The 14,879-nt window shown below is 40.5% G+C and overlaps 1 protein-coding gene across 2 annotated transcripts; it reads right to left on the bottom strand.

Annotated features, from left to right (window-relative positions):
- Positions 1 to 71: 71 nt before the first annotated feature.
- On the bottom strand, positions 72 to 14,782 carry UBXN4 (UBX domain protein 4). Of its 2 annotated transcripts, none has more exons than XM_085067118.1 (13): positions 14,626 to 14,782; positions 9,087 to 9,189; positions 8,209 to 8,237; positions 7,267 to 7,385; positions 6,506 to 6,674; positions 5,984 to 6,086; positions 4,353 to 4,407; positions 4,040 to 4,204; positions 3,107 to 3,234; positions 2,297 to 2,399; positions 1,786 to 1,917; positions 1,251 to 1,459; positions 72 to 688 (listed from the first exon to the last, which is right to left on the bottom strand). In XM_085067118.1, the coding sequence occupies exons 1-13, from the start codon at positions 14,702 to 14,704 to the stop codon at positions 550 to 552; spliced, it is 1,533 nt and encodes a 510-aa protein (XP_084923244.1). In that variant the 5' UTR covers positions 14,705 to 14,782; the 3' UTR covers positions 72 to 549. The 2 variants fall into 2 exon arrangements, with proteins under 2 accessions (XP_084923244.1, XP_084923245.1); XM_085067119.1 differs by having other exon boundaries at positions 9,140 to 9,189; positions 14,626 to 14,771.
- Between the last annotated feature and the right edge of the window lie 97 nt (positions 14,783 to 14,879).

Here is a 14,879-nt window from a genome sequence, read left to right as displayed (position 1 = left end):
TTTAAATTTCAGTGCATGACCCTGCTTACTTCTTTATGACACCAGAATGTCAGAGGAACTTCACAAGACAGTTATGTTTTCTGGAAAATAGTTTATTGAGTGCTTAGGGAATTAAAAACTACAAGGTTTTGCTTGCAGTTGCAGAAGCAAGAAAAAAGTTAAACATAAATTAGTTACCTGATTTGCTACTTATAGTGCTTCTGAAACCCTCATTTTAATCAGTCATTGTCTACCATGACCTTTATATTAATATATCTGGCCCTTAAATTTATGTAGCAGAATATTTATAGATTAAAAAGTGCCTTTCTATGGCAGAGGGCAATATTTACGAAAGCTGATGAAGATTTTCAGTCTTTTTACTAGGTTTCACCTACACCCACTTGATTTTTCTGACATAGGTGACTTTATTCCATAATCCATCTCAGGAATAAGAATTAAGTAATTCAGTCAGTGTAAAATAAGCCTCACTTGTCCAGAAGCTTTAGTTGACTTAGATCAAATAAGAGAAGAAAAAAAAAGCAGCCAGATAGTAACTGCAGTTACTCAAAACTACATTTGTTGTGTAGAATTTCCATTCCATGTATTGTTTTCATCTTCTCCATCGTCTTGAGTCCTCAGTCTATATATTTTACCTTCTTTTTTGAAGTCTTCCCCTCGCTTTTCCACTACTCGTTTCCTGACTGCTTGCCTAGGGCACAAAGAACAGTGAGGTTTGACAGTTTCCTCAGTAATAATTACACAAGAGAAGCAGCAAATGTAATAAACACAAATCATGCATCTTTGTCTTATCCTCAATAAGAGTTTTCTTCAGCCCTTTGTTTCCTTGAGAAGCAACACCCAGGTGAAAATCAGTCACTTAGCAGTCAGACAGTGGCAGAATCTCATTTTCTCTGTCATTGAAGCAGTATGTGGCTGCTTCACCCAAAACAGCTGAGCAACTCTCCTGGTACACAGGATATCTCATTCTCTAGGCAATACAAAACCTGCCAAAACCAGACTTCATCTGCTTGTGTTTCTTGTACAACCATACTGTGACCGTTCAGTATCTCATTTTCAACATTTTCATCTTCCAAACAGTATCAGCTGAAGTGAAGCCCACCTTTGTAGTTACAGCTAAATTCCCTATTCATAAATGACTGCAAGACAGTACTTTTCCTACTCTGTAACTAGAAGTTCAGTTCCCCACTAGAAGATTAAAGCAATTCCAGCAAGCAGCTTGAGACACCGCTGCCTTAAACAGTTTGCTTTACCTGCTTTGCTCGATGCTGCCCGACGTTGAGGGAGCTGAGTGGTCTTGCTGATGAGCTGATCTCACAGAGGGCTGTGAGGGAGGTGGACTCGTAAACAGAAAGTTGCTAATGAATCTCCAAACCGCTAAGAGGGGGTAAAGGATTGTGCCCAAGAACTTCCACAGATCACTGCCCGAAGCCTGAACAACAGAAGTAGCAGGTCTTCCCGCCTGGGCATGAACACACAAAGCAAACTTGTCAGATATTAAAGTCATGCTAATGTAGACAGAGTTTCACATTATTTTAAGGTAGCTCAGCAGACACAAAGGAACTACTTTGGTTACACATTAGACAAGTATCTATGCCGCCATTTATCTGCTTCAGAAAAACTCCAAATCAGTCCTGACAAAAACTAAAGTAATTTTGCAGTATGTTTAGACAAAGAAAATCCCCAAATTCAAGCCAAATACTATCATGGCTAACAGCAAATATCCAGCTACTGTACCTCTGTTTGCAAAGCAATGATAAATCAAACACACCAAAACACAACACCTACCGGCAGCAACACTACTGAAGCACTGGGCGCTAACTCGAGTTCCAGTAACTTCTTTCCATAATCTTCTTTGGTAAACTCCCTCCTGGGAAACATTGTCGCCAGTGAAAAATTGCCGTAAGTGTTACCAACCGTCTGTGAAGCACATAAAAAAACATTTCATTTATATTATATTTATAACTGTTCATTTTCAAACTACTGCAGATTTACCAGTTGAGTACGATGCCACAAGAGTTTTGCTTTTGTTAAGTATACCTTAACAAGATTTTTATATTAAACTATCAATCATCTTCAGAGGAGGATATGAAAAATCTTTCATTTTGCCGAATCTCTTACTAATGATACACTGCAGCACTACAAAGGCAGTTGGTGGCACTGGAGAAGGCTGCTACAAAACTCCCTTCAAATACACAACAAGGAAAGGAGCTGATGACAACTCCACCACCATCAACAATTAGTTAATGCTAACCAAGTCATAATCAGCATGTAACTGAGAAACAAAATGCCCATTTACCTGTGCAGCAAACTGCCTGGCTTCTTCTAGCCGTGCTTCAGATGGGAACTGGTTAGTGAAGGAAGATCCATCAGGGAGGCGGAACTGAATCCTGGCTATTGCACTGTGGGACAGGGATTGGGGTCAGTCAGGACATGAACAGATACAGACAAAGGCTCCTGGGCCTTCAGCTTGGTAGTACTGAAGTGTGGGAGAGAGGGACAGTCATCCTGCTCAGGGCAGTGCAGATGGGTTATAAGATTGAGTTCACCTGCTAATCTCTCACAATGCATCTCTTCCATAACTCCAAGTAAGATCTCCACAGGTTTGAATAATTCTTAAACCAGCAGTGCTGGGCAGAGCAGGACACAGCTCTGACATGGGCAGCTGGTGGCCCCAGCCCAGCCTTGCTGAATCCAAGCCATCCACACACACAGCCCTGCAGCTGGATCAGTACCACACTCCACACCAGTGCTGACATTATTGAGTCATTCTGCCCAGGCATTATCTTTCACATTCTAACCTTACCTAGTCCCCCACCAAACTCCATTATACTGGTATTTAAATCAAGGTTCAAACAGAAAAAGCTCTTATCTAACTAAAATAACACACAAGAAAAGGCAGTTAGTGTTTCATGATCAGGAATGCCAAAACAATGAAAGCTATCAAAGAACCATGTTCATGTAAATAGCCACTTTTAAAGTCACTGTTAAAACAGCTCAACATGGCAACATATTGTCAAGAGATTGTGACATATATTAACTCCCTTTAAAAACCTTTTTTTACCTCTCTCCCCCCAAAACACACACTTGTTTCTCTACAGCAACTCACCTTCGCTCCCTTTGAGCTGCCTCTTTTCTGGCCTCCATTTCAGCCTGTTTAGCCTGAAGAGCTGCAGCTTTTGCAGCTTCTGCTTCTTCCTTTGATTTTGCAAAGCGAGCTGCCCTCTCAGCACGATCCTGTGGAAGGATCAAAGGGAAACTTTAATTTTTAACAGAAATTGTTGCTTAGCAGTCATTAAAACAGACAGCTATGATCTATACTCATGAACCAACTGCACAGATACAAGCAGACCATATGGAGAAAAGACAGTAGAGCTGCAAAGAATTATTCACTGCCAAACTGCACAATCTTGTGTCATTAGCTACGATGACACTTTTTTCACTGAGTCACTTCCCACAACCAGTTCTTAATAGATGATCTTCCCATGCAAGATTAACACTCCAGGGAAGATAAAGGCAAAAATCTTATGACAAGTTACTCAACTGCAATTCTAAGTGTTCTACACCAAAACTTCTTAATAATGAGGAAGAATTTCACTTGTTATCAACTGGTTACATCCATATATGCACACATATATACACATTTAAAAAATAATCATCCTCACCATTTTGAAAGCAGTGTTCTTGTGTATGTTCTACAATTTAATATTCCCCGTGCTTCTCTTTCAGTACCATGTTTAAATTGCAATTATTTTTATGTTTATATGACAATTCTCCACTAGGCTCAAGGAATATGACAGAAATGTTTGTTCAGATAGAAAAGAATCATGAATATGAAAACAGAAGTTTCATTTTATACACAGGAAATGCTACATAAACCCCCAACACAAAAATTGTTACTATACAAGGCCCCAGGATTCCAAATGGAAAAATGAACTGTCTTTCAAAGCTTCATCAAATGAGAAAAGTTATCATTTTACTACACTGGTGGCCCTTGTGAGAGAGAGAGGCAGCAAGCTCTCTTCCAAAATGCCAAATTTACCATTGCAATCTGTTGCCTTATGCGCTCTCTAGCAGCCTTCTCTTCTGCCTTTTCCCTGTTCCTTTCCTCCAACATACGTTTGGTCAATTCTTCTTCCTGTCGTCTTTTGTACTCCAACATCTCTTTACCAGTTTTCCTTCTTTCAATTTCTTTCTTAATTTCTTTCTGAATGGAGAGATATAAAAATTGGACCACACATTGCCTTGGACAAAAGAAAAGACTGAAGTACATTTGTTTAAGAAGGAATTAAAAATTAATTCAAATAAGGGTATTAAAAAAAAAACCTGCAAGGGGTTTTACATTTTTATGGTACCTGTTCTTCTTCTTTCCTTTTCTCTTCCCGTCTTTCTTCAAGCTTTTTTGTTAACCTAAATTTAAGAAGAAAGTGAAAATTCTTATTGCTGTATTTTCAAATGTTACTGAAGCATTTGCAAGCCCAGAAGAAGAGAACACATGAAAATGAGCTGTAGCACAGTGCTAATACCTCAAGTACCAGCAGTGATTCATTCACATATGTGCACCATCCATGCAAAGGGAGGTGGTGATTTCACCACTTCCTTCCCAACTTTTCCAGCTGTTCCAACTATTCCTTTTGTCCTTTTTCCACTCAGTAAATGGAGAATCCTACATATTCTTACTGTTGAACCAACTTGTGAAGACATACAATAAGCAAATACTATTTATGATCTTTGGGAACAGAAGCACTAAATCTCAATCTCTTCTTAGCTATTTAAGCCATCTGGTTTCTTCTGCACATCACTTTCTAAAATGAAACACAAGGAATATATAGCCCTGACATAGCTGCACATGCATCCGTCTCAGCTATCCAGAAAAAGGCCTTGGAACAAGGACTGACTTAAAAGAACACAGTAAATTTGTCAATATGGATTGACAGTAAAAAACCCAACATATCTGAAGTCTGGGGAAAGAGCAGGCATGACCAACTGTGAAAAGCCAGATAATCAGAAAAATGTTTGTATAACAGCTGTTTTCTTAAAAAGAAAGTGGTAACCACCACAGAGCTTGCCTTCTTTTTCCCCCCTTGCAAAAAATGCAGTAGAAAAACTAAATAAATCCAGATAAAAGAAATAAATCCAAATTTGTATGTAAGATTATTGCATTTTTAAAAATGAAACACTGATAGTTATATTAAAATATTGACTGTCTTGTCTTATCAGTGGTAAGTAAATATTATCCCTCTTGTTCAACAACTTTGGAACAAAACTGAGATTAAGCATGAAAAAGCTTTAAAATATATTTTAGCAGTATAAATATTCCTATTTGCTAAATATGCGTTATGGTTTTAGACAGGATATTTCAAATAGCATCAATCTTACTAAAAACAAGTTTATACACAAGATCCTGTATTTTAAAACAATGAATGTAATGAATTAATCATGTTTTGAACCAGGTGTTTCTGATCATACTTTAAAATACTAAAGCCAACTCATTACTGTTTACTGATCAAAGCATGAGTCTCAGAATAGGATTCCACTGACCTTTCCAATATCCCTGAACTACAAACAGTCATCAAATTGACAAGAAGAAGATGATATCTCTATACAAAACCTAGGTTGGCATTTTATTACACCAGTTTCCAGTGCTTTCAGTTCAGTGGTTTAATTCATTCAAGAACTTGCAGCAAACATCAGTATTAAAGTTTTATAAAGGGTGAACATTCATAGTTTTCCAGATTACCTCCTTCTCTCAAAGTACATGAAAAATAAGATTAATTTAAAACCTGGTTTGATATCAGCCCTAGTATTGTCACAGACATCTAATAAAAAACAAGACCACATAAATGTTTGCCAGATGACAACAGATTAAGCACCAAAATCCTGTAATTAGTTTGATAAAAAAATCCAAAACCAGCCCAAACTCCAACAAAACTGCCCCCTGAGAAACAAAAACAATACATTAAGAAGTCTGCAAAAGAAGACTTGCCTTTCTACTTTGAGTGTAAGATCATTCACAGGCTGAGCATCATTCACTTGCTCATCTGCAGAATTAGTTGCTTCCTGGCTTGCTTGACCTGAATTTCCTCCATCTTCAAGGGATTTACAAGAAAGCAATGCATAAGAAAAAAACAAAAGGTGTATTTTTTATCATAAAAATTATTATGCTCATTGTTAGCCATAATTTGCAGCAACTGGGGTATCTCAAGGAGATTTGAGGTTCTGCTACTTCAGACTCCCCTCCTCAACAATTTGGTTTCAGGTTACTAACCCAAAAAAACTTTTTAATTTCATCCTTTCTCAGAAAAGCATACATAATTTTTATTGTGTTGTAAACCACAGATTCCTCACTTATTAAGCAGAATGACAAGTTATTCTTCCCTCTAGATTTGCATAAAGCATTTTGGAATACCCAAGTTTTTCCTCCATGAGTCTGCTCAATATATTGCCTTTTATATGCCTTTGCTCATTTCCAAAGCAAATGAGGTGGGATTTGTGTCAAACCACTAACCATTAGCAGTGGAAGATGCTATTGTCTCAGGTACAGAAGCCTCGGGAGGGTCACAAACTGCTGCTGCTCTGGACTGTGAACTTTCTGGAGCACCATCAGACTGAGAGGAGGTACAGGGAGCAGATGACTGACTGCCGTTTTCCAAAGGCCGCCCCTTCCCTGTGTGCATCTAAGAAATTGGGAAAAATAAGAATGGAGGCTATGAAAGTTCAAATATTTTTCACAGGTGCAAAGGTCAAAAAGAATTATTGAATATTATTGAAGAATCAGCCCTGTTGAAGATATAAAACTAGCATTACCACCAACTGATGAGTATGGTGCAATCATGCATTTCACTTCTTTTCTGATTTTGGTCTTTGCACTTGAAGTCAAAGTGATAAAGCTATCTACACTTATCTTACATTACACAGCATAATCTTATAAATCCACATTACAGAACAATACAACAAAACCATGTATGAGCTGAAGAGTAATCCCCTAAAAGGTGAGTTGCCACATTTTGTCATTCCAGTTTGGAGTTCTCAAAGCATTTCTTCAATGCTATAGGATTATACATATGATCTAAACCAAACAAAAATTAACGTAGCACTTGTTCATAGTGCTTTCAACCTGCTTACTGAATTCAAGGTTGCAGATTTTATTGTTGGAAGGACAGAACCAGCAATTCACACTTCCCAAAGGCACAAACTGAAGGCCAAGGCCATCATGGTTCTGAGCACACCAACTCCACCTGGAAGATCCAGCCTGGCAGCAAGCATTACCTGTTTGACTTTATGGATTCTGGTAACAAGCTCTTCCACAGAAACACTGCCAGCAATAACTTCCAAAGGGATCCCATTGTCTCCTATAAAAAAACTGGATGGAACGCACACTACGGGATCTGCACGGCAACAGTTAAGGGCAATGAATGACAGAAGTTGACAGAGTAACTTCACAGGACAGAGCAGATGTCCTTCCTATAGGAACTTCTAGCCCAATATTCTTATCTCCCTGGATGCCAGGGGGAAAAAAGAAAATGGAAAGAAAAAGATGCTGGCAAATATCACATACAACTGGTAAGTATTTCTTCTTTTCTTTATACTGGTTCAAGCCAAAATATTTTTCTCCAACTCTTCAAGCAAATAATTATGCTTTGACTTGAGAATGATTGTCTTTTAGTGTCAGACAACATCTTAAGAAGACAGTAATGAAATCTCCACAGCATGAAGGAATTCCAAGCTAAGGGACCAAACTCCCAGCATCACAGAATTCATGAACCATAAGCAGTGACCTACTTAAGGCAGGCAGGGTTTACCTGACTTCACACCTTGTATGTGACAGAACCCAGGCTACTGCTTGTTCCTCCTCCTCTGTCCCTCTGAGCCCCAGCTCATAATTTAAAGCATTGCTTGTTTGTTTTCTAATGCTTATTAGTAGAATCAACGGGTTCTTTTGATTACATAAAGCTTTAGATAATTTTCTATTTAGAGAATTACATGGGATTAACATAAAAAACCCAATTTGTTCACTTTCTGTAAGATCTGACAGCAAGTTGAATACACAGATGGTATCCATTAACGAAACAGTTTATTGCATAGTTTTGTGCCAAAATAAGTATTTCCAATAACATTGCTTGGAAGTATTTGTCTTAAGAATGGTATTAACTTGTAAAGAGCAATTATCTGTAATCATAATGTAGCATCTAAACAAATCTCAAAGGATACAAATTTGAGAAAACTGCAGGCATGCTTCACTGTATGAAAGAAAAAATTCATTTAGGAGGAGCATTCACTTTGCAACAACTTCAGATTAAGTCTTTCATCATAAAAATAACTGTCCTACAAAACTATTTAAATACTTGAGAGAACACTAAAAGCAAATTTGCATTGCATCTTACCATTAACATTCTGCAAAAGTGTTGACATGGTGACAATCCTTGGTTATCACAGTTGAATACATAAGATTTAGGAAAGCAGTGCTAAGAGGCAATTCAGGAAAAAGAAATCTAGTCTATTGAGCACAAATAACATAGTAAATCTAATAAAATGTCTATAGAGATTTCAAAATAATACCATTTTGGGAAATGTCAATGCACTTTGTGCACATGGACTGGAACACAAACATAACAAAAATAGCTGAGTAATTTACCCAGGAACTGAAATGCTTCTCCATTCTATGTGTTACAATGGAGGCAAACGCATTTTCTCTGGGGCTTTACAGATTTTTATCTTTCTGAATTCATGAAAGGTTTTTAATTCATTATGTAACTTGGCAAATCAAGAACTGCCTCTAGCACTTGCATTTTTATTCCAGCATTTTTAATAGCACTTTTGTGTCTCTTCCTGTTGAGAAAGGGCAACATTCTATTACTAGTGCTGGAATACAGTCTGAAATACCCAATGAGTATCTGCAGAACACAACAATAAATGTTGGCATTTTCTCAGGTTCTAGTGACTTCAGGAGTACTGAATTCACTTTTGCTCTGGAACCCTGTATTTAGACTATCTCCTAATCAAGGTGAGGACTTCAAAAGCCTCCTTACTCTCACCATCATCAATGAAAGATTGTATGAGACAGAATTAGAATTAGAATAGGTGCAAACCTTTTGGTGTCGATTTTAATAGCAACAAAACCATCTGATGCAGCTTCAGTCACCTTTTCGTCTTCCCACCTTGCAGCCATCTCAGTGGATTGTTCATCTTCACCTGCAAGGCACAACACACGAGAGTTAAACCCACCACAAATTGCTGTTTCTGCCCAGACTTTAGCTTTGCTTCAATCGCTTGGAATCACCTATGTAACACACTCTGGGGATTATTTTCAAGTCAGTTTATAATTTTATTTTGATAATCTGGAGACAATTCACTGCAGCTGGTTCACCCTGATAACGTGTCAAAATTATCCTCTGCTTGCCCCTCATTATAAATTTAATTATGTATTAGTCCATCAGCTGCTAGTAGGTAAAACCATGTTCTCCACTCCCTGTAAATACATAAATCAGCAGACATGGTTTCACAGTTTGACAGCGTTAAAAAATCCCCAAACCAAGAAACATTTATTAGCAGGATTCTTTGTAACTCAGTTTTGTGTTCCAATTCCTGACATGAACAGTAACAGTAGGAGGGGAGGAAAAAGAGTGAGGAGCACAGAGGAACAAGAATAACAAGAGCAGAGGAACTACTTGGGTAAGAGAAACTGAGAATGTGTTCTGGGGCCACAGATTCGGAGGTGTTACTTAAATCAGATGAAATGTATCAATCATACATTTATCTTCCAAAGCACCACTTTACTGAGGGTGTGGGCTAATAAATAGATTCTAATGAATATTAACCATCTTTCAACAAGTACACGGGCCTGCGACCATTTCTTTATCTTCAATCTGTATTACTTCCTAGCAGCTTGGAATGGACTGCAGTCTTGAGGAATCTGAGTCACAAGTATAGAAGTATAGTAGTCCATTATTCATTGACAACAACAAACCACTTGTTTGCTTCATCCCAGTTGCCATTCCATGCAATATTTTTGACTTGTTGAAGATCAGGAGTTACACATGGAATCTCCCAGAGAAGTGCTGCTGTCTGGTCACAAGGCCTCTCACAGGGGCACGTATCAAAAATACAATTCTGACAAAGTGATTTTCAACCATATGTCTCAATTTCCCCCTGGAATTACTGGGGCAATTAAGAAAGTATCCACCTCTATTTATTATTATTCTGCATTAGCAAGCAAATATTTAGCTTCTCTTATGTAAAGCACTTGCTTTAAGTGCAGTGCTTCCAAGTGTGGTCAGTGGATGCAGCTGTTGTGCCCAGAGCAGTTCAGCCTCCTCTCCTGTTTCCAAAAGCTCACAGGCAGGCAGCTGCTTCACCACACACTTTTGCAAAAGGACATGTGCTCATCCGATTAGGCTACTAAAAATATCTAAATACTTGTCTAACACTAACTTTTCCACACAAACAACTGCTGGAGAAAGAAGAATGCTGAAAGACACAAACAGGTCAGAGACTGTTCACAGTACGGTCTGAGAGATGACTGAATGGAAATGCTGATAGCTCACATTTTATAAAGCTCTGTGCCATGATGCATTGATTAATATTGTGACTGCCCACTGAACAGCTGCTTGTTCTCATACATCTTTTTGTTTTGATAACCCTTTCTCATTTAGGGGTTAGGGTTCATTTATTACAGTTTTGTAGTAGTAATTATATCCTGAAATCAAAACTGTCAGGTCACAGGAAAACATCAGAAAAGTCAAGAGGTCAAGCTCAGTGGAACTTCACTTAATTTATAATTCTGCTAAACACTGAGCCAGCAAAACAGCCTCTGAATTCTAGTTCCTGAAATGCTCAGATTCCTTGTTTCTCAAACACAAACATCACTTTATTCCACTTAGTGGAATTCACAGTCATCTCTTAAGTTTGACCAGGTAAATCTACAAAAGGAAAATATCTATCATTTCTCAAATGATTCAGATACTGGATAAGACTCTTTTTCTGCAGTAATTTATTTCCTGTACAAGGACCTTACTCAAAACCATCACAGGTTGCCAGAAGACTTTAATTCCCTTATTCCTCAGCATTCCCTTATTCCTCTTCTTTCTTTTCAGAAGAAGAGAGATAAGCCCAACTGACTTTTCCATGTCCAGCATTTCATCACTACTCAATAAGAGTAGGATTGCCATTCTGGAAATGCCAGGAAGCCAGGACATTAAACTGTTCACCTCCCCCTCCTCCTTTGCGTCATTTCACTTATTTAACCTGAAAAGTGCTTTGATACATCCTGGCTACAAATAACTAACAAATAGCTTATGTGTGAAAATTACCATTTTGTAAAAACATTATTTAAAAAAAATAAAGCTATGAACAAAGGTAGGAGGATTTCTACAAACATTATTAAAAAGAAACAAACATTTTAGCTTGAAGCTTTTTATTTTCACACACATACCCCTTCATTTTTTCACTCTGAAAAGTACTTTTCATGAGTGGCCTGGTATTTTCATGATCAGAACATATCTAACTTTTGGAAACAATAATCTTAAACACCTCTGTCAGAACAAAGGAGGTTTCATATTAAATGAATTATCAACTTTAGATTAGTGACTCAAAGAACCAAAGGCTTTTTTATAACTCTGTAGGCTACAAAATCTCCTACACAACAGCTACCAACAAGATACCAGAGATGTTCATAGAATCATAGCATATCCTGTGTTGGAAGGGATCCACAAGGATCAAGTCCAGCTCCTGGCTCTGCATCCTAAAAATCCCAGCATGTGCCTGAGAGCGTTTTCCAAATGCTCCCTGAACTGTTCCCTGAGGATCCTGTTCCATTGCCCAACAGCCTCTGGGGAAAGAACCTTTTCCTGCTATCCAGCCTACACCTCCCCTGACACAACTTCACACCATTCCCTGGGGGATCTGCCTTGCCAGACCTGTTTCACTATCAGGAATAGTTTCCCTGTGCAGCAACAGAGGGAAATTTCTGCAGGCAATTAACTGATGCCACAAAGTAACTCATCTGTTCCCCAAACACAACCCCCTTGCCTGGGGTGCACAGAGGTCTCTAACATCTCACCTTAATATTTAAAACCAGTTTCCTAAGTCAGACATACTTCACCTCCTGCTCTCTGGGGGAAATGGAGCAATCCTTTTTATTGCAACTTCCCATGAGTTCAACAAGATCTTTAATACACTTACACCATCCTGTCACCAGAATGTGCCATGAAGGTTTTAAACACTGAGCTAAAAAATGCTGGGATTATAGCTGCCCGCAAAAATGCTTAAGCAGAAGCTTGCTTGAACAATGTGCACTTACAAGCACAACCACCACCTCATTTTTAAGATAAATAACCACATTATTCTTTGCTTGACTAGCAAATATTCTGGAAGCAGAAATAATAATCCACTTCTTCATTTTCTAGAGAAAATGTAAGTGAATTGCAGAGGACAAGGAGAGAAGGACAGGCAGATGGTGGCAGAAACCAAATACAGATGGAAATATCAGAATGTCCTAATTTTTAACAACTGTACCTAATAGTGATCCTCCACAATGGCCACCCCAAAATGATAATTTCCTTGTATTTTTAATTTCTTTCACTACTTTTCCCCCTTTATTAATTTTTTTCCATAGATATTATTGGGTGAGGTATACAGAACCAAACAGGAGCACTGAACACTGCTGAAAGCATGTTCTCCAGCTGCCTTCAAATGCCTTGTCTCCAATGGGAGGTGTGTAGTGTAAAGGCTCAAAGTTACCATCACTGCAGTTTGGAACATGTTTCTGCCCAAACAACAGACCCCATCTCTGCTAACACAAACCCAGACTATTCTTTCAGCACTCCACATCCTTCAAGCACAGCTGCTTCCACACACAGTGAGAAAGTTCTTGGGCTTCCCAGCTCCCTTTCCCAGCACATGTAATAGAACTGTTTCATGATCAGCTGTGCCACGGGTCAGCTGCCCTGATCCCACGGTGCCCAGGGTGGACCAGATGTTGGCAGAACTCTCCAACTCTTTTCATTTCAGAGATGTGGCTGGCTGAAGTAATGCTCTTCCTTTTCCAGGGCTCATAAGAACAAACAAAACAAATCCTTACAGCACACCACAATGACAAAACTAGGTTACATCCCTGTGACCGTAAATTTATCTCCCCTGTATATCTACATATTTCTACATCCACCTAGTCAACATCAGCATCTAACAGGCCCCAATTTTTGTTTCATAAAAAATATTGGACATAAGTTACAACACACATTTCTCAGTCCCTGTTATATGTATCAAGTTGTAACTACTCAGTGGCCCACCAAAGTCCCTCTGTCACTGCCCTCCTCAGCTGGGCAGGGAGGGAATGTAATGGAAGGGAATGTCATGGGAAGAGATAGGGGCAGGGACTGATCACGCACCTGTTACCATCACAGGAAAACCAGATTTGACCCGGGGAAAAATTTAGTTAACTTACTACTAATCAAAAGCCAGAGCAGGATAATGAGAAATAACAACAAATCTTCTCCCCACCCTTCCCGCAGTCAGTTCCTCACACCTTGTCTCTGCTGCTCCTTCCTCCTCAGGGGTTGGACTCCTCACACCCTTCCAGTGTGGGGTTCCTCCCAAATTCTGCAATGTGACTCTTTCCCACAGGCTGTGGTTCTCCGTGAACTGCTCCACCCCATCCCTTACTCCAACACCAACACAGCCCAGTCTGTGGTCTGACAAGATCTTGATTTCTACCAGTATGTTTACTATGCACAGAAAATGCTGTTCTCCAAGTACATGGAGAGTTGTGTCAACAAAGGAACTTAACTGCACTTTTCTGCTCACATTGCCTTTGGGAGTGAACTTCTTGAAGCCACGCCAGTCCCACGGTTCAGTAGTTCTTAAGGGAACAACACTAAGCCACACGTTTAATATTGTTGTTTCATGAGACACCTGAAAAACTTCAAGCCACGAGCACTTAAGGCAACAGTAAAACCTAAAGAAACAACACACACACAGATCCGTAAAACCCCAAAAATAAGTTAACGAGCTTGTCTAATCACGGAATATCACAGTTTGAATCGTGTTGGAAAAGACCTCTGAGACTATCGAGTCCAACCTGTGACCAAACAGCACCTTGTCACCACACCATGGCACTGAGTGCCACGTCTAGGCTTTCCCTAAACACACCAGGGACCTAACCAGCTTCCTGGGCAACCCGTTCCGATGTTTGATCACCCCTTCTTCGAGGAAATTCCTCCCAGTGTCCAACTAAACCTCCCCTGGCGCAGCTCAACACTATGTCCTCCATCCCATCTTTTTTTCAGACAGAAAGGCTTCGTACTCAAGGCGATGTGAGTTCCTACAGGTTTGATATTAAACAATTATGAAACACGCACAGTCGGTACGAAGAAAGAAAACAACACAACCCACAGCCTCGAGAGATGCACCCGGGGCGGCAAGGCGGAAGGAAGGGGGAAGCGACACACGGGCCGGGCGATCCCCGGCGCTCCCCGGGCGGGGGCCGGACAGCGACAGCGACAGCGGCACGGCGGGTGCGGCTGACACAGCACAATCCCGCTCGCCGGGAGGGGCGGCGGGCGGGACACGGCCGGGAAGGCGCCGCCGGGCCCTGCCGGCGGGGGCGGCGGGCGGCCCCGGGACGCACCGTACCTGCCACGAACACGACGAAGACGGAGCTGCGCTCCTTGGCGGCGGCGATGGCGGCGGGGACGGAGCCGCCGAACCACATCGTGGGACCGCCGGGACCCGCCGCCCTCAGCGACAGCGGCACCGCGCCTGCGCCGCCGCCGCGCCAACCGCCCCCCGCGCGCCTGCGCGCGCCGCCCGCCGCCGCCGCCTCCTGATTGGCGGCCGCGCGCCGCACGCGCCCCGCCCGCCCTCCCCTGCTCTCCCCTCCCCTCCCC

Source organism: Lichenostomus cassidix, chromosome 7, assembly GCF_008360975.1.
Source record: "Lichenostomus cassidix isolate B80296 chromosome 7, HeHo_3.0, whole genome shotgun sequence".
In the NCBI taxonomy this organism is placed as follows: Eukaryota; Metazoa; Chordata; class Aves; order Passeriformes; family Meliphagidae; genus Lichenostomus; species Lichenostomus cassidix.
This window is presented reverse-complemented; position numbering and strand designations above follow the sequence as displayed.